Genomic DNA, 27,929 nt, shown 5'->3' on the forward strand with positions numbered 1-27,929 from the left:
CACTGGTGTCCATTACCCGCGCCCCGGACACCGGGGTCAAGCGTCCGAATGTGCGCCGCCATCTTGAGCGCGGTGGCATAAATACGGTGGGCGTCGGATTGATGACGTCGCAGTCCCGCGCCGCTAGGCCCGCCCCCACCCTGTTCCGCGAGACCTTCCTGGGCAGGCCCTCCGCGAGCGTAGGGCAGCTCTGATTGGCGAAGCCTTGTTGAGTGACGGCGAGGCTCCGCCTTCCAGGTTAGGGGGGCCTTTCAACATGGAGGTGCCCCAGAGATGCATTGGTAGGGCGGAGCGCTGGGCGGGCGCGGGGCGGGCTCTGGTCGGCAGAGGTCTCTCCCGGAGGTGGGCGGGCCGGAGCCGTTCTGCAGCCCCCGGGTTGGTGCGGCGGCGACCCCCGCCCCCCCCCAGGTCCCCAGGCCCCCAGAGTGATGCGGGGCCTGCGCGTGCTGTCGCCTGGACGCTGAGCGCCCCCACTCCAGTCCACTCTGCCCAAACGAAACCCAAACCGGGGCTCGGCTACTCCCCAGCCCAACGAACGTCTTAGGCCCCTGGACTCGAGGCCCGGCCTGAGCGCCCCGGCGTGGGGGAGGGGTGGGGAGGAGGGCGGGGACGAGACCCCGGGGAGGAGGGGGGACAGGTGAGCCGCTCTGCGGCTGCGCGATGGCGTGCACCTGTGCCCCTCGGGCCCACGGAGCCACCGGGGAAACACTTGCATCGTTTAACTGATCACGAGTGGGCGTCTGCCGCGAATAACCTGCCTCGGGGCCTTCCAATGCCCTTGCCCGCCGTGACCTCTGTCTCGAGAACCGGGGCATCATTGTTGTGTGTTCCTTTGGGTTGGGGTTTGGGGGTCCTTCACTATCTACATGGGTGCCTGCAACGCGAGCGTGCGGCCAGGGAGGCAGGGGCTTCTGAGATGCGGTGATGCACTCGCCGCGAGCTCGCGTGTTTGCAACTCGCTACTTTGTTTGCAACTCGCTACTTTGTTTGCAACTCGCTACTGTGTAGCGAATCCACCTTCCCAAGAGTAGCCGTCCCCCCAAAAGTTCAAAAAACCGCATCAACAACAACAAAAACACCAGAGGCCTTGCCACATGTAACCTAGTGATTGGTTTCTTGCCAGGTGCATCAAATAGCACATTTGCAGTCTATGTGATGAGGACATAGGGCACTGCCCTTTTTTAAAATTAATACAGCTGTATTGGGCCAAGATGAGAGGGTTTTAAAAAAAAAAAGTTTCCTCGAACATGTTGATATTGAATGAAATTTTCACGGACGGTACTGTGTTGAGCACAGAACATTTGTATTAAAACAAAATCTTGGAAGGATGAGGCATGAGACAACACAGCATGTGCAATAAACTGTACCGACTGACAGTCTTTTCTGTTTGTTTGTTTTTGTTTGGGGGATTTTTAATTTTTAATTTTAATTTTAATTTTTTGCAGCTAGAATGAAGCACATCAACTTGTCCTTTGCAGCATGCGGGTTCCTGGGCATTTACCACTTGGGGGCAGCATCTGCACTTTGTAGACACGGCCAGAAGCTCCTGAAGGCTGTGAAGGCCTTTGCAGGGGCTTCTGCAGGATCCTTGGTGGCTACCGTCCTGCTGACCGCACCAGAAAAAATCGAGGTAATGAACTTGTAACCAGGCTGCCTTCCTCACCAGCAAACTAACACCCGGACACCGAAATGAAGGCTACCCCCACCAAGTGAGCTGCAGAGAAATAATCCTTTGCCTGGCTAACACAAAAGGTTAAGAGTTTTCTTTCAAAAATTAATCATTATGCACCTGTCTCTTGGATTTGGGAAAGATTATTTCCAAAATGAGACAAGGAAATAAAATGCCTCCCCACCCCCCCACCCACCTTGGGTGTCTATTTAGTCTTAAGGTCCCAGCTCTCTGTTTCGTTCAAGCAAAGGATATGTCTCCTTTATCTATCTCATCATGAGAACAACCAGCCCTGTTTTCAAGACCCGGAACACAGGGCCGATAATGCTTTGTTCCCTCCCATTTACAAACAGGTGTCTAAAGGAAAATGTGGACCAAGAATTTCTATTCATCAGAATAATGTAGAGATTTTATTTTTCATTCTCCCGGTTAAAAACCTGTGAATTCTAAGCAGTCTATCCAGAAGTAATGAAAATTAACCTTCATTAGGTATTCCACTAAATGCCATCTATGTTGTAAAAATGCTTTCTGCTTCTAGACAGCAATCCTGCATTTGCTGACTGGGAGAACTGTCTTCTTCTAGAGGTGCCGAAAATCCTATTCACTCGTGACTTACACACTCTAGTGGCTTTGAACAACAACTCAATAACAAACACGTTTGTGCCCGAGCATAAATTTAAGTCCCATTTAAAATGTCAAAACTACAAAACTTGAAACATTCAGACTCTTGTTCTCATCACCTAGGATGAGCTGCTTACGTAGGAAACACTGGATTTGAAGCCAGTCCTACGAGAACCCATTTAGGTTTTTTTCCTGTCTCTGCACGGTTGCGTTCTGGGAAACCAGAGAACGGATGCAGTGCCGTACAGATCGCACAGAACGAGAACCTGAAGGCAGTGAACATAGACGTAAGGTGTGAACACACACACCCCCCACCCCCAAGCTAGCAGGACCATAGGAGCTGGATTTGCAAGCTAGTTCCTTTCCAGAATTCTTGAGGCCAGGGACACCGAAGGGGTTGTTTTCTCCTTCTCAGTGCCATCTTTCTTTGACGTGGGGCAGATCCTTAGCTTTGCAATTAAACAGATTTGGTTTTGAATCTTCAGATTTAGAACTGTATTAAGTGTGATTTACAAGTAACGTGACTCAGAAATACTGCCACAATATAGCCACTTAACTGAAAATCTGTGGTGTTCAGACACAGATGGTTCCTTTGGATCTGAGACTTCATATTCAAGCCAGATTACCTGTTCTTGTATCTTTTTTTAGTGAATCCGAGACCGTGCTGTACTGTCTAGCTGTGTGGGTGAGATTGGGTGGGCTCTTGGGTGCGTAAAGGAGCAGGACGTACGGGGTGCTCACACTGGACGGTATGAAATGATTCTGCGTCTTTACCTGCATGATCCTCATTTCTCCTTTGTCAAAATAAATTATCAACCCATTGACTTAAGGTTATTTTATTTCTTTTGTTGTTAGCATCTGAAATACACCATTGCTTTGAGTTTTTTAGCAAACTGTTTTCTACTTACTCACATCCGTGTTAGCTCAGCTCTTGGGGATGGTTCCTCGAGCTTTGCGGTGTTGTGACAAATACGTGAGTAATTAATCTAGTTCTGAGTTTATGCATGTATAATTAAGAGGAGCACCTGATGCCGGATGTATTTTAGGTGGCAGGCAAATTTAGACATCCGTATGGAACAGCTAAGTGCTACAGGCCTTTTCTCAGCCCATAATTTGCAAGGCACGGTGTGAGATATACAGTGGAGAGCACAAAGATGAGTAAGTCCATTGCTTAATCAGGTTCCAGTGTGGTCAGGGGAGAGTGTGTGTGTGTGTGTGTGTGTGTGTGTAAGTAAAATTAATACAAGAAAGTACATTAAGTGGGCAGTCTGGCCTGGGAGAAGGAGCACACATCTTGGGGGCAGCTTCCCGACAGCAGCCCTGTGTCCACTCAGGACCAGAAACCACCACCTCACAAACACAAATCTGGCTGTCTTACTCCCCCTCCCCTCCCCTGCCACCCACACGGCTCTGTTTGGACTTAGGACGGGATCCAGACTTCTTGGGCTGCCTCCCGGGAGCCCCTGCGACTTGGTTCTCCAGTGGCTCGCTGATGATGACTTTCAGGCCAGTGGCCCTTGCTGGCTTGTGCTCCCAGCTGCCCCTGCCAGTCTTCCTCTTCTGCCCCCATCTCCCGTCCTGCTCCTCCTCACATGTTAGGTCTTACCCTCGCTGTCTCCCTGGAGGGAAGCCTTGGCTGACGCCCACTGTGTAGTATCTCTCTTGCTCTTTACACTAAATGACCACAAACTCCGTGGCTTAAAACAACACACAATTATCGTCTTAGATTTCTGGAGGTCATAGTTCTGGAAGGGTCTCCCTGGGCTAAAACCAAATTCTCAGCCAGGCAGTGCTCCCTCTGGGGGCTCCGGAGGAGAATGTTTCCTTGCCCTTTACAGTTTCTGCCGGCAGCCTGCATGCCTACGCTCGTGGCCCTTCCTTCCGTCTTTAAGCCTGAAGCGCAGCATCTTCCAGTCTCCGTCCCTGGCTGAGACACTCGAGCGGCCCCTCTTTCACTTACAGGGATCTTTGCGATGACCCCGGACTCGCCTGGATAAGCCAGAATAACCTCCCCGTCTCAAAATCTTTTAACTTACTCACTTCTGCAACATCCCTTTGGTCCTGTAAGGAAACCGTCACAGAATCCAGAGACTAGAATGTAGCCATCGTTGGGGGAGGGGGGCTTGATTCGGCTTATTGTACTTCCACAGCGCTCTGGTGGTGTTCTGGGATCTACACACCGAGGCAGTCCTCAGTCTCATGGGGGCAGGACCTCTTGGGACTTCATTGCACCCGAGTCCCAGTGCCAAGGGCCCAGTACAGGTTGTGTTGTGCGTGAGTTCATAAAGGAGAGAGAGACCTGGATTCAGACCCTGACTCTGGACGAGTTTTGATGAGCTATTGGGAAAGATGTTTAATCTTCGCAGACCTTTGTCTTCCGACTCGTCAAGTGGGGTATTATATCCACCTCCCAGGGTTACGAGAGTATGAGCTTCCAGAATCTGCATCAGGGAGTTCCAGCACAGTACGCGCCCACCCTCCTCACCACTGGGAGGCTCCCAGTACCCAAGACCGATCATCATCATGACTCCTCTCTTGGTCATCGCCATGGTCCTTAGTAATCAGAACTGCTGCAATCAGACTGTGTCAGAGGTCACAGAATTGCGATGGGAGAGGGGGTCAGTTGTGCTGAAGACGTGCTAAATGAGAATCAGAACTGAGCCGTCAAGAATTTCCCAGATGTGGGCAAAGCCCTTAGAGATGGTTAAAAAGAAAGGGGGGAAAAAAACTGGATTTGGGAGCCGCATAGCTTGCCGGGGGACTAAGCATAGTGGGGTGAGCACGGGTTGGGTGGGGACTCACGCAGCTGTGAAGGAAAGGGGCACCGAAGGCAGAGAGTTGGGTTTATAAGATGTGGGGTCCAGGTGCCTTGGGGGGAATGGCCAGAGAATTCTGGAAAAAGAAGGAATTTTCTCTTTCTCTACAAATCATAGGTTCACCTATTTGTTTTCTTTCTCAGGAATGTAATGAATTTACCTATGACTTTGCCGAAGAAATCCGAAGGCAGTCTTTTGGGGCAGTGACACCCGGCTACGATTTCATGGCCCGACTGAGGTACATACATGAATATAGACCACTCCCCTCAAAGCGCATGCGGACAGACGGCGGAGGACACTCTGTGTAAACTGTGGCACGCTCGGGGCAGTGTTCTCCCTTCTAAAATATTTACAAGGCGTTCAATAATTCAAGGTGAGTAACGCAGGCCACTTTTTCTCCTTTAGAAGCGGAATGGAGCGGATTCTCCCTCCCAACGCTCATGAGCTGGCCCACGGCCGCCTGCACGTATCCATCACCAACAGCAAAACCAGAGAAAATTACCTGGTGTCCAGCTTTCCCTCCAGGGAGGACCTCATTAAGGTAACACAGCCGCATCTCACGGCTGAGGGATTCAGCAAGGACTTAATTCCTTCCCCCAGGCCATGGACATCACCGTGTTCTTTAGAACCAAGGTTTCCTATCATGCCTGTGACACGATGAGGGCTCCATCAGTGATGTGGGTGGTGAGTGGCTTAACCGGCGTCCCTCAGAGGCCACCTCAGAGGCCCCAGAGACCTCCTGTACCGAGTCCGTGCTTTCCCCATGATTGCCGTTGGCCCACGAGCCCCTGGGAGGCAGGTCGCCCATGCGGCTGGGGAGCACCGTGGTACTCAGTGCCTTGCATAACGTCGCTGATATCTCCCCGTTCCCGGAAGACTTGTTCCTTTAAGGTCTCACTCAGTCCTGCGCAGGCCGTCTGAACATCAGGGAGGGCAGCTGTGACTCCTGCCCTTTTACTGCTTTCTTCTTTTAAAGAGAGGATACGGGTGGAGAGATTTTACGTGACGGTATGACCAGGGTCATACGGACTGGCTGTGGGGAGGCATTCTGGACCCTGGGTCTCCTGACGTCCCCATCTGACGTTCCGTTTCATCTTCCCATTCTGTTTTCATGCTTCTTGTACCCAGACACACTGGAAAGTTGCTGGGTTGCGAATTTATCATCTCTGGGAAATACTTTGGCTAGAGTTGCAAATAACAGCATGCTTGCTAAGGTAATACATCAAGTATTTGTAAATTGGAAAGAGTGCGCTTTTCTTACAAAAGCCGGGCCGGTTTTCCTCTGTTTTCCCTTTGGTGGGAGTCACGGCCGGCTTCACACCATGTGAAGAATGCGTGTTTGGACACAGCGGTGGGCGATGAATTGAGGGTAAGTGGGGAAACTTCTGCCCGAATTACATGATAAACGCATTGATTTTTACTGTCGGGTCTAACTGTTGGAGTTCCATCGTGTGAATGCCATAACCTGAAATACCTAATGAAATGCTGAACTGACGAGTAAAATTACTTTGTGACTTCACAGATTAGAATATTTTTACTCGGCGTGCTGACTACGCCGCTCTTGCACTTACAAATGAACAGTCTCTCCATCTCAGAAGAAAGACATTTTGCTGGAATCCGGTGCAGATGTGCAAGCTGTACAGGGAGGAGCGGCTCAGTGCACGCCTGGGTTGTCACCACCTGCCGGGGTCAGCACAGGCACGGGGAGCTGTCGCTGCGCCGGGCAGGGCTGCAGTCACCGTGTCGGAAAGCAGGATGCGTTCCGTGCGGTTGTTACCTGCTCCTGGCGTCCGTCCTTGGCTTCTCTCTCGACCGTAGCAGAGCCACTGGCGTTCCCGTAACCCTCCTGACTTACCGTCACCGTTCATGTGCTGTGTCGTTTACTGACTTACTTCCTCGGTGTTTATCGCCAGTCTTTCCTCATGCTAGCGTAAGCTCCCCGCGGGCAGCGGTTGCTCTGTTTGTCCACTGTGACAGTCCCCGAGCCTGACAATGGGAATGGGTAGGTAGAGCCGGCATCTGTGACAATGGCCTCCCTGGGAACAAACGAAGGGGTGCCTGGGTGGCTTGGTGGATAGAGCGTCCAACTCTTTTTTTTTTTTTTAAGATTTTATTTTTTTAATCTGAGAGAGACAGCAGAGAGCATGAGCAGAGACAGGGAGAAGCAGTCTCCCCACTGAGCAGGGAGCCCGATGCGGGGCTCGATCGCAGGACCCTGAGACCATGACTTGAGCCGAAGGCAGTCCCTTAACCAACGCAGCCATCCAGGAGCCTGCAGCATCCAACTCTTGATCATGGCTGTGAGTTCAGGCCCCACACTGAGATCCACTATGGAGGTGCAACCTACTTAAAAAAACAGAAGAAAGAAAAAGAAGGAAGCATCCGGATCCTACGTGTTGAGTGATCTTTACAAAATGACTGAGCTGGTCAGTGGCCCGGCTGCGACCACCGACCAGCTGTCCAGCGTTCTGCTTGATGACATCCCGTGCTGGATATACTAGCCTCCTCTCACTTCCTTTCATAGGACAATGTGCTTGACTGAATCGTGGCCTCCAGAGATGTCCACTCCGTAATCTCCGGCACCCGTGGACATGCCACCTCCCACAGCAAAAAGCATGTTGTAGACATGATCGAGGTAAAGATCCTGAAATGGTGAGATGACCCTGGATTATCTGGGTGGGTCCAAATAAATCCGTAAGTCCTTGGAAATGGAGACCGTCCCTGGATGCCATGCACGTTTGCAGTTCCCAGCTCTAAGGCTGGGAGAGCACAGAGGTAGTGGACGCTGTGGGCCGTCCCCTCTGACGGCCAGCAAAGCAAAGGGGACTTAAATGCCCCAGCAGGAAGCACTGTCCCCTACAGCCTCCCAGAGGGAATGCAGGCCTGCCGATACCTGGGTTGCAGCTGCCCAAGACATTCTGATCTCTAGACTATGTAGTAAGAGATTTGTGTTTGTTATTTTGAGCCTCTAAGTTTGTAGTAATTTGTTACAGCAGCAATAGCAAACTACTGCAGTAAGTAAACATGATTTTTTTTTTCAATTTCCTTTGTTTTGGGTAATAACTATTCAGAGAATTGGTGTAATTACTTGAGTTCACTGAACGGAAGAGAAACAGTTGACACAAATGTGTAATATCTTGTAAGGAGAATAATTGAATAATTAACATTTATCCTAGGTTATACAAGAAGCATTTTAAACATTGAGCAAGAATGCACTAACCTTTTTCAGAACTAGAAATTGGAAGGATGGACGGATCCTTGACGGCAGGCAGTGGTTAGAAATGTCGGAAACCCATCCCTGGAATACTAAGAAGCAGTTAGTTCCACAGTAAGACCGGGTGGGGACTGAGGGGGGAAGGCATAGAGAGGAAAGAGAGCAAGCTCCCTTGTAGTGGGGACATCATGAGCTTTTGTGCTCTGGGCAACGAGGAGGCCAGTGGCGGATGGCCCAGTCAGGAGCCACGCGGCAGGCTGGCCCTTCTGACCGCCTCGGGCAGTGGGGAGGGACAGGAGCAAGCCGCCTGCCGGCCCTTCCGCTCCCTCCCTCCTGGGAAGACGGGAGGCCCCCGGAGCCAAGCGGGGGAAGCAGCACCGCGGTGCACACTTGGGTCTCCTGGCAGCTTTGCACACCTGGCCCTCAGCACACAGCCTTGGATTTCCTTCCCAGCGTTCGGAAATTCTGGAGGTGAGAGAGACAAACGCCGACACAGGCCGAGAGACTAAGATGAAAAGCAGGGATAGAGGATGTCAGGTGTCCATTGGCCACTGGTGAAGGAGTCCGGGAGTACTGAGTACTAGGGATTTCAACCAGCAAGTTGCATTTTATTCCCATTTTATCATTAACTTGTTTATTCCCTTTCTAACTAGTGTCTTTATTTTTTTCTTAACGCTGGGCTCTTTATTACGCACCCGGTGACTGCCACATTTAATTCCAAACAGGGTGTCTCTATTTGCTAAAGCGTGCGTGTGCATGTATGTATGTGTACATGTGTCCAGTCCTTTGTGTGTGCATGTGTGCGCGTGTGTGTGGTCTCCCGCACTACTGCGTGTTTCATGTGCGTCTCTCAGTATGGCATCTAGGTCTGTCACTTCCTGACAGTGCCCTCCAGCGCGAATGATGTTCAAGCCGCAGTTTGCCCAGCTGTGAAATGGACGTAATAACTCAACCTGTGCTACCAGGGAGAACAAGGAATAAAGCAAGCAGAAGCGCGTCTCTGGCTGTTGGTCACAGCCCGTATTCAGCAAATAGTAAACAGGTCAGGTACTAAGCCACACACGTGACTGATCCGCACGCCGGTGTGAGCCGGTCATGACATGTCACGTGTGCCAGCCGGCTCTCTGCGGAGCGGGAGTCAGCCTTTCTTGCCCAAGGAGTTCTCCTGCCCCTTCTTTATCCTCTGTGCTCATGGCTAGTGTGCTGACCTACCTGTGCAATATCTTGGGAAATGGATCATTACCTAGTTTTACTACCTTTTGGCATAGGATTTTGCATCCCTTGACCACTGGCTTTCTTTTTTTTTAAAGATTTTATTTATTTATTTGACAGAGAGAGATTACAAGTAGGCAGAGAGGCAGGCAGAGAGAGAGAGAGGAGGAAGTGGGCTCCCTGCTGAGCAGAGAGCCCGATTCGGGACTCGATCCCAGGACCCTGAGATCATGACCTGAGCCGAAGGCAGCGGCTTAACCCACTGAGCCACCCAGGCGCCCCTCTTTTTTTTTTTTTAAGATTTTATTTATTTATTTGACAGAGAGAGATCACAAGCAGGCAGAGAGGCAGGCAGAGAGGAGGAAGCAGGCTCCCCGCTGAGCAGAGAGCCCTATGCGGGCCTCGATCCCAGGACCCTGAGATCATGACCGAGCCGAAGGCAGCGGCTTAACCCACTGAGCCACCCAGGCGCCCTGGCTTTCTTTTATAAATGTGCTCTCGTGTGAGGACTCCCACTTAAATTGTATCAACTTCGCTTATATCTGCATAAAAGGTCAGTCTTTCCTCGGATATCTGCAACGATAGCTGAATATTCTCTTAGAACTTGTGTTGACCAATGATGCGGTCCAAAGATCTTTCTGCCTTGGGAGGACATGGAGAGAAGCAGGCTGTCCGCAGGCATGGAATATGCTGGCACCGTGACCTTGGGCGTCCTAGCCTCTAGCAGCATGAAGAATCAGTCCCTGTTGTTTGGAAGCCACGCGTCTGTGTCTTGCAGCAGCATCCCAGAGGGACGAAGCCAGAAAAGTGGTACCGAGACGCGGGGGCGCTGTGAAGTGGGCAGCGGACAGAGGCTGGGAGAGGCGCGTGCTGGAAAGAGCCCACGACACCGTGAGGGGACCTGGAGAGGCGCGTGTGCAGAGGACTTGCACAAGAGAGGCGTGAGCTGCAGAGACAGCCTCGTCTTCTCAGGTTCTCACGAAGGGCCCATGAGCAGAACGGCGGTAGGACGGGGGGTCATGAGGTCTCCGACAGAAACAAGGAGGTGGTCCTGGACGCTGGACTAAAGGCGCTCCCTCCTGTGGGGGATCCGTGAAGGCTTCCAGTGTTTTCTGGAAGATGGAACCTGCGAGAGATAAAAATGGGTCTTGGACGAGGCTGCACTCTAAGCCCAGTGTTGAAGATGCTGCCTGGCATCTCTTGCCCGCTTGTGTGAAATGCAAGAAGCGAGAAAGGCCTTCGAGGTGGAATCTCTTATCAAAAGCAAGGTCGAGCTGAAAGACTTGGCCCGTTCTCAGCCTGTCCTTCCTGAGCAGGGACTGTGTCTTCAAAACGGAGCTGGAAGGGGCGGCCCACGGCCACGTGATGAGGAGGCGGCCCACGGCCACCCAGGGAGAAGCCACAGCGACTGTCCCAGACGATGGAAGTATGACCCATGAGCCAGTGCAGACATCCTCAGGGCCGCCCCTCTGCGGAGAAGCCCCGAGAACAAGGACAACTATAGACACACGCCCTCCACTCACTGGACAACCCTCCTCCGTTCGGAGCCATGGGAGTGGAGACCCCAGACACGAGGAAAGCTCCGGGGAGCTTCTGGCAGGACACTCAGAGGTGGGGCGCCTCCCCCGCCCAGCAGAGCGTCTGGGGCAGGACCCGCCGCCATGGGCCTGCAGGGTCCCACAGCACACCAAGGAGGATTATCGTCCAGGCTTAAGGTCAAAGGGCATTTTCCCCCTTGCACTTCAGACCTGTTCTGAACGCGTCACCTCCTTCTGCTTCCCTGATTCTCCCTTTTGGAAGGGGAAGGTGTATCCTGTGCCTCCTCACGGCTTATTTTAGAAGCACAGAACACCGGGATCTCACAGGCTCACAGCAGGACAGCAGATTGCCTCCGCATGGAGGGTACCTCGGGGCTCGCCGGGGTTGACTGAGGTGACATTTCAGGGAGACTTGGAACTTTAAACTTTGAGTTGCTGCTAGAACAAATGAAGACTTTTTGGGGGGCTGTTGGGAGGGATTGAATGGATTTTGCACAAAAGGAGGACATGAATTCGGGGGAGCCAGGAGTGGAATGCTATGTTTTGAATGTTTCTATCACCAAAGTGTGGGTTGAACCTAACCCCCACGAGGTGGTATTAGCAGGTGGGGCCTTTGGGAGGTGACTAGATTACGAGGACAGAATGCTCATGAATGGGAAGAGCGTCCTTACCTTATAAAGAGATCCCAGAGAGCATTCTGGCCCCTTTGGTCACAAGAGGACACAGTGAGAAGATGGGAAGTGGGCTCTCACCAGACACCAGACCTGCTGGGGCCGGGTTCTTGGGCTCTACCGTCCCCTGAACTGTGATGTTGTTTCTAAGTCCCGCAGTTTATAGTATTTTGTTAGAGCAGCCTGGATAAGACTGAGACCGTCAGGGCTGGTAGTGGTAGTGTTTCCGCCCCATTCTCTCCCACTACAAGGCAGGCATGTGGTCTTCACAAACTATTGTGTCCAGAATTTACTTCTGTCAACTCCGCCCCTGCTCCCCTGCAGTGACTGAGCCAAGAAAGGGAGACACATGTGATCTGTGCTACCACACAAGGAGGAGATGACCGCCCCCCCCGTAGGATCCCTTTGTACACTTAGACCGGAGCCCCAAGAGGCCCCCCCTCCTGCGAATGCCTCACTTTTTGTTCTCCTCAACCCGAGAGACTCATTTTGGTTGCTGCACTTTTTTCAGGGGAGGGGAGTGAGTTGAGGGGCGGATGAAAATAGCGTCCCCTTGGAGGATGAAGTCCGCTGATCATTTATGGCTGTGGGTCAGTTGTTTTCGACAGAGGAGTACCAAATTGAGACCCCATTTTGCAAAGGCAATGGTGCTTTGGTGATGGAAGAGCTTAGCCCTTGTGTTGGGTGGAGTGTGACTGGGATCATTGGTACAACGTCTTCGTCCCTTGGTCTCTTGGGCATTGTTGCCAGAACTTCTCCATCCCTTGGTCTCTTGGGGATCGTTGGCACAGCTTCTCTGTCCCTTGATGTCTTGGGGATCGTTGCCAGAACTTCTCCATCCCTTGGTCTCTTGGGGATCATTGGCACAGCTTCTCTGTCCCTTGATGTCTTGGGGATCGTTGCCAGAACTTCTCCATCCCTTGGTCTCTTGGGGATCGTTGGCACAGCTTCTCCGTCCCTTGATGTCTTGGGCATTGTTGCCAGAACTTCTCCATCCCTTGGTCTCTTGGGGATTGTTGGCACAGCTTCTCCATCCCTTGATGTCTTGGGGATCGTTGCCAGAACTTCTCCATCCCTTGGTCTTTTGGGCATTGTTGCCAGAACTTCTCCATCCCTTGGTCTCTTGGGGATCATTGGCACAGCTTCTCCGTCCCTTGATGTCTTGGGGATCATTGCCAGAACTTCTCCATCCCTTGGTCTCTTGGGCATTGTTGCCAGAACTTCTCCATCCCTTGGTCTCTTGGGGATCGTTGGCACAGCTTCTCTGTCCCTTGATGTCTTGGGGATCGTTGCCAGAACTTCTCCATCCCTTGGTCTCTTGGGGATCATTGGCACAGCTTCTCTGTCCCTTGATGTCTTGGGGATCGTTGCCAGAACTTCTCCATCCCTTGGTCTCTTGGGGATCGTTGGCACAGCTTCTCCGTCCCTTGATGTCTTGGGCATTGTTGCCAGAACTTCTCCATCCCTTGGTCTCTTGGGGATTGTTGGCACAGCTTCTCCATCCCTTGATGTCTTGGGGATCGTTGCCAGAACTTCTCCATCCCTTGGTCTTTTGGGCATTGTTGCCAGAACTTCTCCATCCCTTGGTCTCTTGGGGATCATTGGCACAGCTTCTCCGTCCCTTGATGTCTTGGGGATCATTGCCAGAACTTCTCCATCCCTTGGTCTCTTGGGCATTGTTGCCAGAACTTCTCCATCCCTTGGTCTCTTGGGGATCATTGGCACAGCTTCTCCGTCCCTTGATGTCTTGGGGATCATTGCCAGAACTTCTCCATCCCTTGGTCTCTTGGGCATTGTTGCCAGAACTTCTCCATCCCTTGGTCTCTTGGGGATCATTGGCACAGCTTCTCCATCCCTTGATGTCTTGGGGATCGTTGCCAAAACTTCTCCATCCCTTGGTCTCTTGGGGATCGATGGCACAAATTCTCCATCCCTTGGTTTCTTTGTAAGTTGGAATCCACGCTGTGCAACCTATCCCACGGTCTGAGGCGGAGATCACGTCCATGGAAGTGCTTCCTCAGGTCCTTTGAGTACCTACCAGCTCAGGGACCCTGGCTCTTCTGACTCTATTCCTGTGTGCCATGGGTCTGTGTCAAGTCCTTTCCTTGCGAGCCCCTTTACACATTCTCCCCTGATGTCTGCGCTATTTGTCTTCACAAGGAAAGATGCGATCAGGAAATCCAAGCACATTTTAATATTAGCCTTCAGCCAAGTGTGATTAGGGAGGTAAATCCTTTGTTTATAAGAAACTCGTAAGTCACTTGCACAGCTGAGCAGAAATGATGTTGAAATTATCCATGCCGTGGAGTGCTGGTGCCGGCCACTTGTCTGAATTAGGATCAGTCACCGAGTTCTTCAGGTTTCAAGCTGATGGACATGAGTGGTCTGAGCTGGTCTTTTCACCCAAGTGAAAGCTCACTGATCTGTATTCCCGGAAAGGCTTTTCCACCGTGTCCCCCTTAAGAAGAACAACTCTGTCTCCGTTGCTAGGACGTTCTACATTTCTGCGCACATAGCGAGAATGCTCTGATAGCAAGATCTTCTCCCAGCGAGCCTTCTGAAGGTGAAGGAAGGCCTGAATTTAAGATGGTCCTTTTCTTGAGAAGACCGGGGAAGATAAATGTGAATCCGTCTTTGCATTTCAACTACGCCAGCAGGTTCTGAATAAACAGCCAGATCCTCATTAAACTCCACCGCAAACTTCAGGCATAAATGGAACTTGTGGGGAATTTATTCTCTGAGGAAGCCAGGTCACATAATTTTCTAAACACCCCTTTTCTATAAAACGTGAAATGAAAAGAGCCCGTCAGAACGCGGATTGCAGACGCACTTGGCCACGTTGACACAGTTGCTGCAGGAAGTGACTGACTTATCTTCATCATTGTGTATTTAGTAAGAAGGAGACAAAGCAAATCCATGCATCGCTTAAGGCGCTGGGCTCTGGGACGGGACATGAATGGCAAGACTCCGGTTTCTGCCTCAGGGTTGTTAGCTATGGCACCCCTGATATTGGGGTTCTCGGCTTCTCTGTGGTGGGTGTCCCGTGCACTACAGCATGTGTAGAAGGATCTGCGGACTCTCCCCACTAGACGCCAGTAGTACCTACCACCCTCCCAACACACACACACACACACACACACACACACACAATTGTGACATCCAGTACTGTCTCCAGACATCACTAAATGAAGACACTCCCTCCCTTTGCTAAGAACCTCTGCTCTCCAGGGCCTGAGACGGAGAAAACTCTCCCTGGAAAAACAATGCGATAAGACACGGCAGAAGGACACGTGTACGCCTCCCGCCTAAGAATATGAGCACTTGTCTCTTTCCTTAGAAAATCCTCTTTGCTTGCCATAAAATGGCCGGAAGCGGCCCGCACACGAATAAGAAAAGCCACTTTGTTCTTAACTGTGGAAGCTAATTTTCCCACCAAATGTAGTTTGACCCCAAAACCAGCAGCATATATAAAGGAAAGTGAGGGATGGCAGAGTAAATACATTGATTTAGAGGAACGGCAGGCATTTTCCCATTGGGTGAGCTCTTCCTATCAGCGAGGAGGACGCGAACTGTTCTTATCTGTAGGAAAGTAATTGAATAGTATTTTTCAACCCAACACCGCAAAAGTGTTCCAAGCATTAACTTCTGAACTTCACATTATACTCTGACACAGGGGGGATAAAATACACATGATTCTGATTCTAATGGTAGTGATTTTTTTTTTTTTTAGGGCAGATATAATTATGCAGCATAATGAAATAAATCGCTATGCTTACAGAGCGCCTTCGGTTCTTTAAAGAGCGTCAAGTAGTGCAATTTCCCAATACGCGCGCGATCCACAAACGGTGTCCGTTATTGCCACAGTGCGATGGGGCGTTTTGCCAAATAACGTCATTAAGTGGCCACAGTGTGCCCGCAAAACATACCTAGGGTCTGTAATTGTTTTTTGAAAGGAGTAGCCGATGGCTGGCAGAGCCAGATTTAATCAGGGCGAACACAGGGCCCGCACGCTGAACTGCCTTTCTCTGAAAAGCCCCCAATTGCTGATGCTTTGGGACTCAGGAGGTTGGCCTCTGTCCTGTGGTCCCCCGCGGGCTTGGGAGGCACTGTCCCGCCAATGCAGACCGCGCGCCCACTGCTGCTTTGCTGCTTTGCACGCTGGGCACTCGTGCCGAGAGGAATGCCTCACCCTCCTGTCTACACTCCCTCTTCCCTGTAGACCGTGCGCCCACCTCACGCAAGGTTGCCCTTGTGCTTTGGTTTGATGCCTTGCGTTCCACATCTCACAGTCCTTGATACCTGGCTTTTCTTTCTGCACTAACTGGGTAGCTCTTCCGGCACCCAGCAGTAGCCTGGGACCACGGAGGTGCGTGACCCGTGTCCTTCCCTCCCCCCATTCCCGCTGGAGTCCTTGCGTTGTGCTAGGATACCAGTGAATTTGTGACCACACCAATCCGATGCCCTACATGCTTCTGGGCCCCCTGGCAGGAGGCTGGAGCTGGGAGACCCTCTCTGTCTGTCCTTGACGTGCCCCCAGCCACATGGGAGAATCCTCATTTCTCCTGCGGGTCAGACTGGCGGGGAAGCACCAGAGGGGGAGGGGAGATGACAACGGCCATCTGTCGAGGATTAGCCCTGGGAAGGGCTGACTGACCGTGCAGGAAACACACAGCCTTTCCCTTCGGTAGCTTTGGGTGGCGAGGAGCCAGCAGGAGCCGCTGCATAGCTAGGGAATCCTGGGCCAGCTTGCAGGACAGGATGGAGGCCCGAGTGGGTTTCAGCTGTGGCAGATGACAATGCAGAGGACATTTCCCATAGAAAGGACATGTTGCGGGTGACCAGATCTCCTGTTTACTCACAGTTCAGAATAAATTGACCTTTGGGAGTTACCCTCAGAAAACATATCTGCAATACCGTTTCTTTGGGGGAAATGGCCTTTGAGTTCTCAACAATTCTGCATACTTGATTTACACATCAGTTTGGGGGCCAAAACCCGTTTCTGAATATTATATGCCCCGCCCCCAAACCTCCTGAAATCCTTACTAGCTGGAAGGTTATAGCTTAAATGTTCAGTGTCTACTGCTTTGTCTTTCCAAACTGAATAGTACGGATCTGGAAACTATACTGGAAAATAAAACACGTACATGTCCAAGGTTCCCAATGCCCAGCTTCTTCCGTTGGAAGCAATGGTAATATTTTAAAGGGCAACCTTTTTTGACTTTCCCAAAGGAAGATAAAAGATAATTGGGTCCGTACCTGCCACTGCCTCATTACGTCTCCAGACCGTGTGGCTAGCCCACGAGATGCCTCGCTCCCCTTAACAACATCCTGTGACAAATTAGAACACCCCCACACCGCAGGCTGCTCTCTGCTGTGAAAACCAGAGCGGTCCGCTCCTGGGAAAAATACGAGTGCCCCTGACTTTCTTGGTTTTTTTTTTTTAAGTAAACTCTGCTACTAGTGTGGGCCCCAAACTCATGAGCCCAAGACAGTCAGGCTGTACGGACTGAGCCAGCCAGGACCACACGGGTGCGATGTTAGAATGGTTTTTAGTCTGTGCTCACGCGCTGTGACTCGCTCATGAGGACATACGCAAGAACGGAGCCTTACCCAGAGTTTACTGCGGGAGGGACTCCGTTGTCTGTAATCCAAATCCCGATCTTCCTCACGGGAAGCCCGCGGAGCCGCAGGACATTGAACTGTACGTGTCCCTCCAAGGTCGACTCAGATACGGACCGTGCTGTCCTCCAGTTCAGTGTCCCGTGTGCCCTGGAGATACACGGAACTCACGTCATGTCTTCCAGTACGATGTTATGTTTTTTTAAATGCCACATTTTAGAGTCAATATATCCAATCGGTTGGATGCACGCGAATGCCCATGTTTATGAGCTGTTTCTTCATTTTGTTCACGCAGGTGCTGTTGGCCAGCAGCTTCGTGCCCCTTTACGCAGGACTGAAACCCGTGGAGTACAGAGGGCAGGTAACGGTCTCTGGTAACCGGTGAATTACCCGTGACTCCGGTAGTCACAGGTTTCCTTCAGGGGATCCGATTTTATCATGATTCTGGTAGTTCCAGATCAGCTTATATGATTTTTTTTCATAATACTTTTGTTTGCAACAGAAAAAAATCAAGTTCAGGGGCCTTGGGACCTTAGAGTCAGGATGTCGAGATTCAGAATGATCACGGAGCTTCTTTTTTCATTTGATTAAAAACTTCATTCCTTGTTTTAAAAAAAAGACTGAAAGACTTAAAAAACATTAAGTCCCATTCAGCGCTCCTTCTGTTAGCAGAAGTGCCCTGTCAGGTGGGAAAAGGCATCAGGACCCCACATACCTCCCCCGCCCCACCAAAGCTGGAGCCCTGTCCCCTAGGTCTGCCACACAGGAGCCCCACACTGGGGAGCAACCCCCTCCCATTTCAGGCCCGGCAATTACCCAGGCGCCTGTCAGAGGGTCTGCGCTGCAGGGGGCTGCCCCTGACGGCAGGAGCGGGTCTGGGGAGGGGAGGGGAGAGGTGAGCACCCAGAGCTCACCCCTTGCCATCTGCTCCTGGTCAGCACTATGGGGAGGGGCTTTCTTTTCATTGTTTAAAAAAGATTTCAGTTATTTATTTGAGAGAGAAGGACAGAAGGAGAGAGCGAGAGAGCACATAAACAGGAGTCGGGGAGGGGGCCAGAGGGAGAAGCAGAGCAGGGGCCGGATGTGATGCGGGCTCTGCCCCAGGTCGCTGGGATCAGGACCCAAGCCCAAGGCAGCCACACCCTGACTAAGCCCCGAGACACCTCAAGGGAAGGTATTTTAGCAGCTCCTTTACCATCCTACCTGCCTGGCTCCTGCACAGGGACCCACCCCTATAATCAGACACGCTATCATGTAACACATGCCAGAGATACACATTTTATAATGAAATACACTATCCCCTTACAATGAAATACACTATCTGCTTACCATGTGCCAGAGATGCATGTTTGTAATCAAACACAGTATCATTTTAACACTTTTAAGGGTTAAGTGTTTATGGTCACATACACCATCTCTTTGACACATACCAGAAATAATTTATAATTATTTTATAATTGATAATTATTTATTTTATAATTCTTTTATAATCAAATGCACTATCGACTTAGCACATAACAGAGATCTGTATTTCTAATCAAATACAGCATCCATTTAACACATACCAACGACACATATTGTAGAATCAAATACGGTATCTTTCCTAAGATTTTATTTATTTTTGAGAAAGAGAGAGCCTGCGTGAGCAAGGGAAGAAAGAGGAGGAAGCAGGCTCCCCGCTGAGCAGAGAGCCCGATGCGGGGCTCCGTCCCAGGACCCTGAGATCATGACCTGAGCTGAAGGCAGAGGCTTAACCCACCGAGACCCCCCGGGTGCCCTCAAATACACTTACCAATTTAACACCCAAGATCAGGCACATACTTGTGGGAGAATAAAGGCCACCCGTTGTCTTGGTTTCATGATGTACGTCATATGTATTTAATCTCTAGTGGGTACATGAAAAGCGTTTGCTATCCGTCATTCACTCATTCGAACGTTCACGCACGCACTCTGAGGGCCCAGCACGGTCCGCGCGGAAGGCAGCCCTTGTACGAGTCTCCCACCTTGCGTGACTCGGAACCTGTGTGGGTTCTGATCTCGCGAGCTCTCATGATTTTCTTTCTTGGAGCTCTCCTGGGCTTTCCAGTCCTTTGCTCCCCGTTCAGTGTGGGCTCCAGTTGCTCTGCCCCAGGATGGCTGTCTAAAGGGACGGGGGAGGAGAGCCAGGGACAGAGAGGTTAAGTAACTGGGAAGGCCGTGGAGGTACTAAGAGGCAGAGGCTAAGTGTGACCGTTATTCTGACTCGAACTCTGTTGATTAGCGGAATACGTACGGCACGTACGGAAGGCTCAAGCTCTCTCTGTGACTGGTTAGAAACAAAATACACATTTTTTTAAGAGCAACATAAAATGATTTAAACTTCAGCACATGAAAGCAGGAGATCCAGTTCCCAAGGAGCGTGGGCTACGTTGTCATCTAAAATTTTGTCTGGAAGGTATTGGACATTACATAATTAGTTGACTTAAAGTAAGTTAGCCTTTTCTTTCTTGCTATAAGAGTAAAAATTCATATTTACTTGTAGCTGTAAATTTTGAACACAGATACCATCAAAATCAACTCTATCTTAGGAACGTTAATTTTATAATGATCTGAAATGTCGTCGTTTTACTTCAGAGCTGCAATTTATAATAACAATGACAGAAATGACTCCCTGGGCAACCATGGTAAGGTGTTTTAGAGATTATGCATCATGAAAGGGGGGTGCGGGAGGCCAATCAGGAGAGCGGCCAGTGTGATCAAGGACTCAGAGCTGGTGACTGGCCAGGGAGGATGTCCATACAGCATGTGCCGATAAGGAGGTGGGAACTTCAGAAAGGGAGGATGGAGTCCAGGTGACGGCACGGCCGAGTCCCAGACATTGTCCCTGAGGCGATGCTAAACACTTTCCTGTTGAAGTACTGGTAAGAGTATCACGAAGCAGGTGCAGGTGGGACAGGCTTCTATTTTTTTGCACCATCAACTTTTCTGTCCTTCCTTACAACGGAGTCAGAGCTGTTTGCTGGAGCTGGAGGTGTGTGCTTAATTTCCTGGCTTCCCTTGTCACCAGCTGTGGCTACACATCTAAGGGCTGGCCAGACAGATAAGCTCAATTACAGAGGGACCTACCTTTGTTTACTTCCTGCTGCCTGGAACCTTGATGTGATGACTGGAACCATCGCAGCTGTTGTGGATCATGAGGTCGGAGAAATCACCGCCTGGAAATGGCCACAGAGTGAGCTAGAAAGACCCTAAATGATTTGGGGAGGCCACCTGGAGCACACCACCGCACATTTTCTTTTTCCCAGAAAAGGAAATAAAACTTGTGCTGTGACTGGTTGCTGTCAGCGGCAACAGAAGCGATTACTCCCTCGTATCTAAAGATGAGGATATGCAGATGCAGAGATGTTCGGTTAGTTCCCTGAGGCCACCTAGCTACTAAGGGGGCGGCCTTCCCAGGAGGATCCCCAACCACTGTGTCTCTGCCGTCCGTGCCTCTTGCCCTAGTTGGCGTAGTGTGCCCCTTCCTCTCCCTCGGCTTATCTCCCTCCATCCCCGTTCCTGCTTCTTCGGTCTGTGACCCGACGACTAGCAGTGGTTAAAACGGTCAGCAGTTCTCAGCTGCGTTTCCCCTTACGTGACTGAGTGCTTGGACATGGCTGTGGAAGCCCAGCCGCAGCTCTGCAGCGGGGGATGCAGCCTCTAGGCCGGGAGAAGGATGGAGACCAGCGCCGAGGCCCCTGACCTTGGGCAGGAGGACAAGGTCTTGCTGATGACCCGCATCTGTGCATAGTAGACACATGATAACTACTTAATTTTGATGCCTTCTGACAGCGTTCGGTTTTCTTTGGTGGTTTACTGGTGTCCACCCAGAGGAGAAGGCATGTAGCCAAGGACGGACGGCGCCCTAAGAGACCTTGTCCATTGACGCAGACCCCAAACAACAGGGCAGGCTCGCTCTGTGCTCATCTTGGACTCTCCATCAGCCTGACAGCCTCCCACAGTGTTAGAGGGTTTCTAGGCCAAGTTATTTTCCAGAACTGTTCCATTTTCAGGGAAATGGGACGTGTGCTTTAAACACAGTGTCCTGCTGTGGGTGTGAGCTTTTCCTAGGATTTAAACTACAGAAAAATTTCCATCATGCTGAAAACATCTCTCGAGTTCCAGATTTTAAAGTTTTCGTGGAACTCGGGTCTTGACTGGGGTGTTTGCTGTGGTGGTTTCTCGGAAGCAAGGGAGGTTGTGCCCACAGTGAGGGCAAAGGGAACGGACGACTTGCACTGGGGCCGTCGAGGCTTGGGACACAGAGCAGTGCCCGTGTGCAGAGACCAAGAAGGGCCACATGCAGACTCTGCTCCTGCCGGCCCCAAGCAACACACAGACCTCCTTGTTCTACATCTGGTAGAAACTACGTATTGAACATAGTGGATTTCATTAATATATATTTGTGGACCGAATGTTTATATTTTAAAAATCAATTATTAATCACTTAAAAGTGCCATACTTTTGTAACACTGAGGATTCACTTGACAAACAGTCTATTTCCTTCCGAACCTGTCTACCAGCTGTTTGAAGTGGAATGAGCTCTATTTCCTTTAACCTAATTTTTAAAAAAATAACTCCTCATAGGAACGCTCGGGTGGCTCAGTGGGTTAAGCATCTGTCTTTGGCTCAGGCCATGATCCCAGCGTCCTGGGATGGAGCCCCAGCTCAGGGTCCCTACTCTGCAGGGAGTCTGATTCTCGCTCTGCCTGCCACTCTCCCAGTTTGAGCATGCGCTCTCTCTGTCTCAAATAAATAAACAAAATTGTAAAAAGAAAAAAAAAAGTTCTTGTAGCTTTTCCTGGCTTCATCTTTTAAGAGCATTTTCAAAACCTTATTTATGGTAGGGAGTCATTTACAGCTGAATACATGAATGGGAATGCAAACACACTGAAGGTCAGCCTTGTGTTTTTCACTAATGACGTTTCTATCCGTATGTCTGGCCTCCGGACAGGCATACTCTCAGGCCACGTCTTCACAGGTTCTCGCCATCAGTTTGGAACACAAATGAGCATTTTCAAGAGGAGCTCTGGACTAGCAAGTTGTTTTGTTTCTAAGAGATGCCTCTGTGACTGGCAAGTGACTAAAATGTCAGAGTAACAGAATGAGAGCATCCCTAGAGCTGACAGATGCACATCTCAAGAAAAGCTTCAGAATTCTGGGGGTTTTTGTTGTTTGTTTGTTGTCTGAAATAGAATTCAGGGAATATTTTGACTTATATGAAGAAAATTTAACATTGACTTCTTCTGGTCTATTGAGCATTTTTCATGGGTTACGGATTATTAACTCTTTCATTATTGACATATTTGTGGGAAGGAGAGCTGTGGACTAGTCTACGTCACTGTGTATTTCTATAAAATCGTTACTATAGACCTTAGGCTTCTACTTCTTTATGATTTAGACATTTCACACGGGTAGGTGGCATAGTCCCCTCAAAGGCTTGGTCACCAGCTACCAGGCGGGATGGAAATCCGCGCATCAATTCCCAGTTCATCTGAAAGACAAGACCTTATTTTTCAGCAACATTCTGAAATTTTTTGCATGGTCCTTTTGAAAAAACACATTATTAGTCTTCCAGGGAATATTTTTGATGTAACACTCCATGTTTTCTCAAAATTGAATATCACCTTTTTTTAAATAAAAAATGAGAAGTTCCAAAATTAACACAATGTACCAATAATCTTTAGTACAATAGTAGCAGGGTTGTTCAGCCTCTTCGGAAATTTCTTATTTATTTTCAGCCGTCTCCCTTTTCTTGAGGAAAGTTGGTCGATCTCTCCTTCCCCCTCGTGTTTCATCTTCACTTCAGATGGGAGATTCTGACCTATGTTGTGGAGACCGGGCCTCTCCCTGTATTTCTGTGTCTCCTCCCGGCCTCCGTTCTGAGACTCAAGGACCGAGCATGTTCTGTTGGACATAAGGATTCTTCCTCTGTGTCACACAAGATCAGACAGGCCTGCCAATGCAGAGTAACTTGTCATGACTTCGTTGCTGCCCCGGCCACGCCCCCTGCCCCCGCAGGAAACGGTTCTGATCTCCGTGGCTGTTTTATCGTGTGCGAGACGGAAGCGTGCAAGTGAGGGGCCCAGCCGCACACCTCCCGCGTGCCTACTCCGCAGGACGGCGGGGCACAGAATTTCCGGAAGGCGCCGCCTAGGAGATACTCGCGGCACGGTGGGGCGGGCAGGCTCTGCTGACCTGGGTGCTCAGCTTTGCTGTTGCCGTGGGAAAGCAGCAACAGCAAAACGTAAACTACAGGGCACGTCTGTATGCCAATAAAACTTTATTTACAAAAGCAGGTGGTGGGCCGCAGTTTGCCAACCTGCAACCTAGCGTGACGGACCCTGCAAGCCTCCGTCTCCTCTCCTGTAAGACGGGAAAACTGAGGATACGAGCATGACCTACCCATCTGCCGGCATTCTCGAAGATAAACCAAGTCATACAGGGGGGGTGGTTTCCTAAACCGCGAGGCCCTGTGCCACGGCACTTACAGGAATTCTAGCTTTCGGCATCGCGTTCCTTCTCCTGACGAAGAATTCTGCAGTCACTTGCTTTCTGAACAAAACCCCTGAAGACAGTTCAGCCCTGAATCTCGTCTTGCTCACGAACATCCGTATCTCATTCGTGTCCACATCAGATGTGCTGAGGTCCTTGCAGAATGAATTCACAGGCCTTTAGAAGAGAGATGCCTTCCTTAGCTTTTCCCCTTTAGTTATGGACCAAGAATTGTGTGAGTTTATGAATTTCGGGGTACGTTCCTCATCTGTTCCCGAGCACATCCATGTGTCAGGCAAACTTGGGCACGTCCTGCCACGTCATAACCTGCCCTGTGTGGGTGGGACAGTTACCCAATTTGCCTTTAGAAGTGGGACCAAGCCATCACGGGAAGCACCAGCACAGTTTGCTTCTCTCCCCAAAGATGATTCCGGAATCACAGACGCTCATGGCGGTAGTTACCACCTTATAGAATGCTGCCCACAAGGGGGGGAAGGACGAGGGGACTTGCAGAAACCTGTGGCAAACCGCCCACGAATTCAAGGACAGGCTTGTAAACCAGAGGACGCTAGATATAGAAGAGCCCCACTTTTAATTACTTTTAATTTGGGGGTGAGGAACGTTTCCTGCCGTAAGCATTGTTTCTAGAGATGTTCCTAGAATCCGCATGCCTGTAGGAATGCGTGGTTTGGGGAGCAATACAGCTCCTGAGAGTGTAAATCAGGAACCCAGTCCAGAGCTCTTGGAGAACCTGAGCTGGTACAGAGGACAGTTCTGGCAGAGCTGGAAATACTGCAAATCTAATCAACACATTGGGTGCGCTATATGTTTTCCACCACCATTTATCCAATCAGAATCCGCTAACGAGAGTGAGGAAAATTCGGAGCACTAATTTTCAGTTGCTGGAGACAGCAGTCATTAGCCCTGTGGTAAATGAGAGCATTCTGCACCCTGAAGAGCCTGCCTTCCCTTAAGTTGAGCGCATCAGATGAGCTCATATGACACACCGTTCATATTTCTAATTTAGCTTGATGAAAACTACCCAGACGTTTCGATCATTGGTGATATAGTCTATTGAGAATATGAACGATGATTTTGGAAGGTTTTGTTTTTTTTTTCCCTCCCCCTCTCTAGCAATGAACATATGCCAGCAATCCGTATCCATGCCCAAAGCAATCAGAAAAACAAACGGGGACTCTGGGACCAGGAGGCACGGAAGCAGAATTTGGGGGACTCCTCACTGCAAATCTCCCTTATTTTGATCTGTGTTTTTAAGCATATGTAGACACAAACACATGGGAACACGGGTGTGTTGAACACACACACACGCGCGCGAATGTGTCTATATGAGACATAGAATGTGATTACATGGTGATGTCTGTTATGTTCTTTTAGAAAGAACGACAATATGCAAGTTACGCAGGTTGGTGTATGATCATCCACTCTACTTCTGTTTTCTCCGACACCAAAATGCACGCCCCTCAAATTTTCAACAGCGGGGGTAGTTAGTGGCTGGGCAAAGCCATTGTGACCTGTACAGGGACTGATCATTCACTAGCTTTACCAATAAAAAGGAGTAAAACACACACACACACACACACACACACACACACACAGAGATACCTTAAAATAAAACAAATGTATGTCTTAACCAAGTTCAGGGCATTTTGTATTAACTCGTTTTTCTCTCCTCACACTGCCTCTGTGCTGAACAGAACAGCTGGGGTTTTCCTACGTCACATTCCAAATGTTCAGGGGAAACAGCGTAGCAGAATCCTCCACTCAAGATTCTTTGGTGAGGGCTTCTTAACCATTATCACACTGTGTTTTTTTCCCTGTCAACTGAAGGTTATTTCCATCACAGATACAACCTGGAGAATTTGTACTTCTGTTGTGTGTGTCTGCGTGTCTGTTGTTAGACCCGAAGATGTCAATGCTGTCCATTCACTTGCTTTGAAATGGGTAGCATAAGGATTTCTGTTTCTTTGTCCTTTTTCCTAACATAGTTATCCAGGAGCTTCTAGAAGCTTTTCTTACCCGCTCTATCCGTCTGTCCCCTTTGGATGTGGGTCTGAAAAGACAGAACCTCTTCGGAGTTCAATAGCGTTTTTTGTTGTTTCGTTTCGTTTTGTTCTAAATGTCGTACTTCCCATTCTTTCTGGCTTTGAAACCTCATGTCTTGAAGACAGGTGCCACTTTAGAAATAGAAGCATTTCTGGTTGCTCAGCTTACTTTTAAGTTTGCGACAGGAAATGCCAGTTTCTACTGCCTGTAATAAACCCAGAATGTCCTGTGATGGTGGATAGTCTACGCAGTACCAGCTGTGAAGGTGGCTTTCCACTTTGACTTAATGATGCACCCCAAGCTTATTCCATGGCTTCTTGTGTTATGCACTGTTATAAACATTTAGGTACTTCTTATGGACAATAATCCAGTTAAAGCTTTTAAACAACTAGAGAGGGGGTGCCTGGGGGGCTCAGTCGTAAAGTGTCTGCCTTCGGCTCAGGTCCTGATCCCTGGATCCTGGGATCACGTCCCACATCGGGCACCCTGGTCCCTGGGGAGTCGGCCTCACCCTCTGCTTCCATCTTTTTCTCTGTCTCTCATGAATAAATAAAATGCTTTAAAAAATAAATAAGCAGCTGGAGAGGCTTCCCGATTCTGTGAGGTTCTCATTATATAGGTAAATGCAATGTGTGCAAGGACTTGTACAGAAATCAGCCATCTGATGCGTGATGATTGGTGGTAATTTAAGAGCATTTCCAGGGCACGGATTCCATGAGAAGGAAATTTCCCTGTTGGAAAGTCTGTGCTCCTCTTCGTAGAAGCCGTGACGTTGGCGTGCGCTGACCCGGGGTCTTTGTTTCCACAGACGTGGGTGGACGGAGGCCTCACGGACAGCCTGCCCATCCTTCCCGTGGGCCGGACGGTGACCATCTCACCCTTCAGCGGGCGCCCGGACATCTCCCCACAGGACAAAGGACAGCTGGACCTCTACGTGAATCTCGCCAATCAGGACGTCACGGTGAGCCCGAGACACCACTACATTTGCAGATAATCGCCTAAAAACTGCCACGCGCTTCCGAAACATTGGAAACTCATTGATAATTTTCTATGCCAATGGCATCTTCTCGGCCATAGGGTTTCTTACTAGTCGACAACACAGGTCACGTCACCCATGCCCATGGGCCTGGGGAACCTACGCACTGTGAGTGCACAAGCCTTTCTCTCTGTATTATCTGTTTGGGGAAAGTTCTCTCTTTCTTCTCTTCTTCAGGACAGAGAACATACGGCAGGTTTTCAGTGCAATTTTATTTTTTTTAATTTTTTATTTTTTTTCAGTGCAATTTTAAATCAGAGCATTTGTTTAAAAATGATCGTTAAGTATGGCAAAATACGGGACCAAAGCTTTGGGGCTCCACTGAATAACTTGGGTAAAATATGGGCTCCCTCCCCTCCAGTCCCGGTGGTTGTGGACAGGAGGCGATGTTACCAGTAGGGGACGTGGGCGGCTGTCTCCTCCGGGGGTGCTGCTGGCATCCGGTACGTCGGGGTGAGCGCTACGAGTCAGCACGCAGCCCCCACAACAGCCAAGTGTCTGGCCCCAAACGTCCTCACTGCCGAGGCTGAGAAACCCGCAGCTCGTCGAGGGCTGAAGTTAGACCTTTAAAGTTCCATTTTCTCCAACTGATTTTCTAAAGCCACGATTGGGATCTCTAGTAAGAAATCGTCAGTGCCGTTAACCTGTGCTGCCTTCTACCTTCAATCTGCTCTCTTCTAGCTGTCCGTGGCGAACCTGGTGAGGCTGAACCAAGCCCTATTCCCGCCAAGCAAGAGGAAAATGGAATCCCTGTATCAGCTTGGCTTTGAGGACGCCATTAGGTTTCTCCTCAAAGAAAATTGGTTTGAATAGAATGCATACGAGTTTATAATGCAGAGAAGACTTCATACTCGTGTGTGTGTGTGTTTTTTTTTTTTAATTTTTGTCCGCATCGTTGTTGATGGAGGTTTCTAATGAAATCATTAAAAAAACAAAACAAAACAGAAAAACACAAA

General features: G+C 49.9%; 1 protein-coding gene across 3 annotated transcripts; it reads left to right on the forward strand.

Annotated features, from left to right (window-relative positions):
* Nucleotides 1-222: 222 nt before the first annotated feature.
* PNPLA4 (patatin like phospholipase domain containing 4) lies at nt 223-27,929 on the forward strand. 3 transcript variants are annotated; one of them, XM_044235575.1, is made up of 7 exons: nt 223-281; nt 1,446-1,630; nt 5,250-5,344; nt 5,512-5,647; nt 17,656-17,721; nt 26,746-26,898; nt 27,655-27,929. In XM_044235575.1, the coding sequence occupies exons 1-7, from the start codon at nt 257-259 to the stop codon at nt 27,784-27,786; spliced, it is 792 nt and encodes a 263-aa protein (XP_044091510.1). In that variant the 5' UTR covers nt 223-256; the 3' UTR covers nt 27,787-27,929. The 3 variants fall into 3 exon arrangements, with proteins under 3 accessions (XP_044091510.1, XP_044091512.1, XP_044091511.1); XM_044235576.1 differs by lacking the exon at nt 223-281 and adding an exon at nt 299-375; XM_044235577.1 differs by lacking the exon at nt 17,656-17,721.

This window comes from Neovison vison, chromosome X (genome assembly GCF_020171115.1).
Source record: "Neovison vison isolate M4711 chromosome X, ASM_NN_V1, whole genome shotgun sequence".
Classification (NCBI taxonomy): domain Eukaryota; kingdom Metazoa; phylum Chordata; class Mammalia; order Carnivora; family Mustelidae; genus Neogale; species Neogale vison.

Coding starts and splice junctions, on each gene's coding strand:
- PNPLA4 (XM_044235575.1), top strand. CDS start 257: ATGGAGGTGCCCCAGAGATGCATTG. Junction 282..1,445: donor GGTGCCCCAGAGATGCATTG/GTAGGGCGGAGC, acceptor AATTTTTTGCAG/CTAGAATGAAGCACATCAAC. Junction 17,722..26,745: donor CCGTGGAGTACAGAGGGCAG/GTAACGGTCTCT, acceptor TTGTTTCCACAG/ACGTGGGTGGACGGAGGCCT.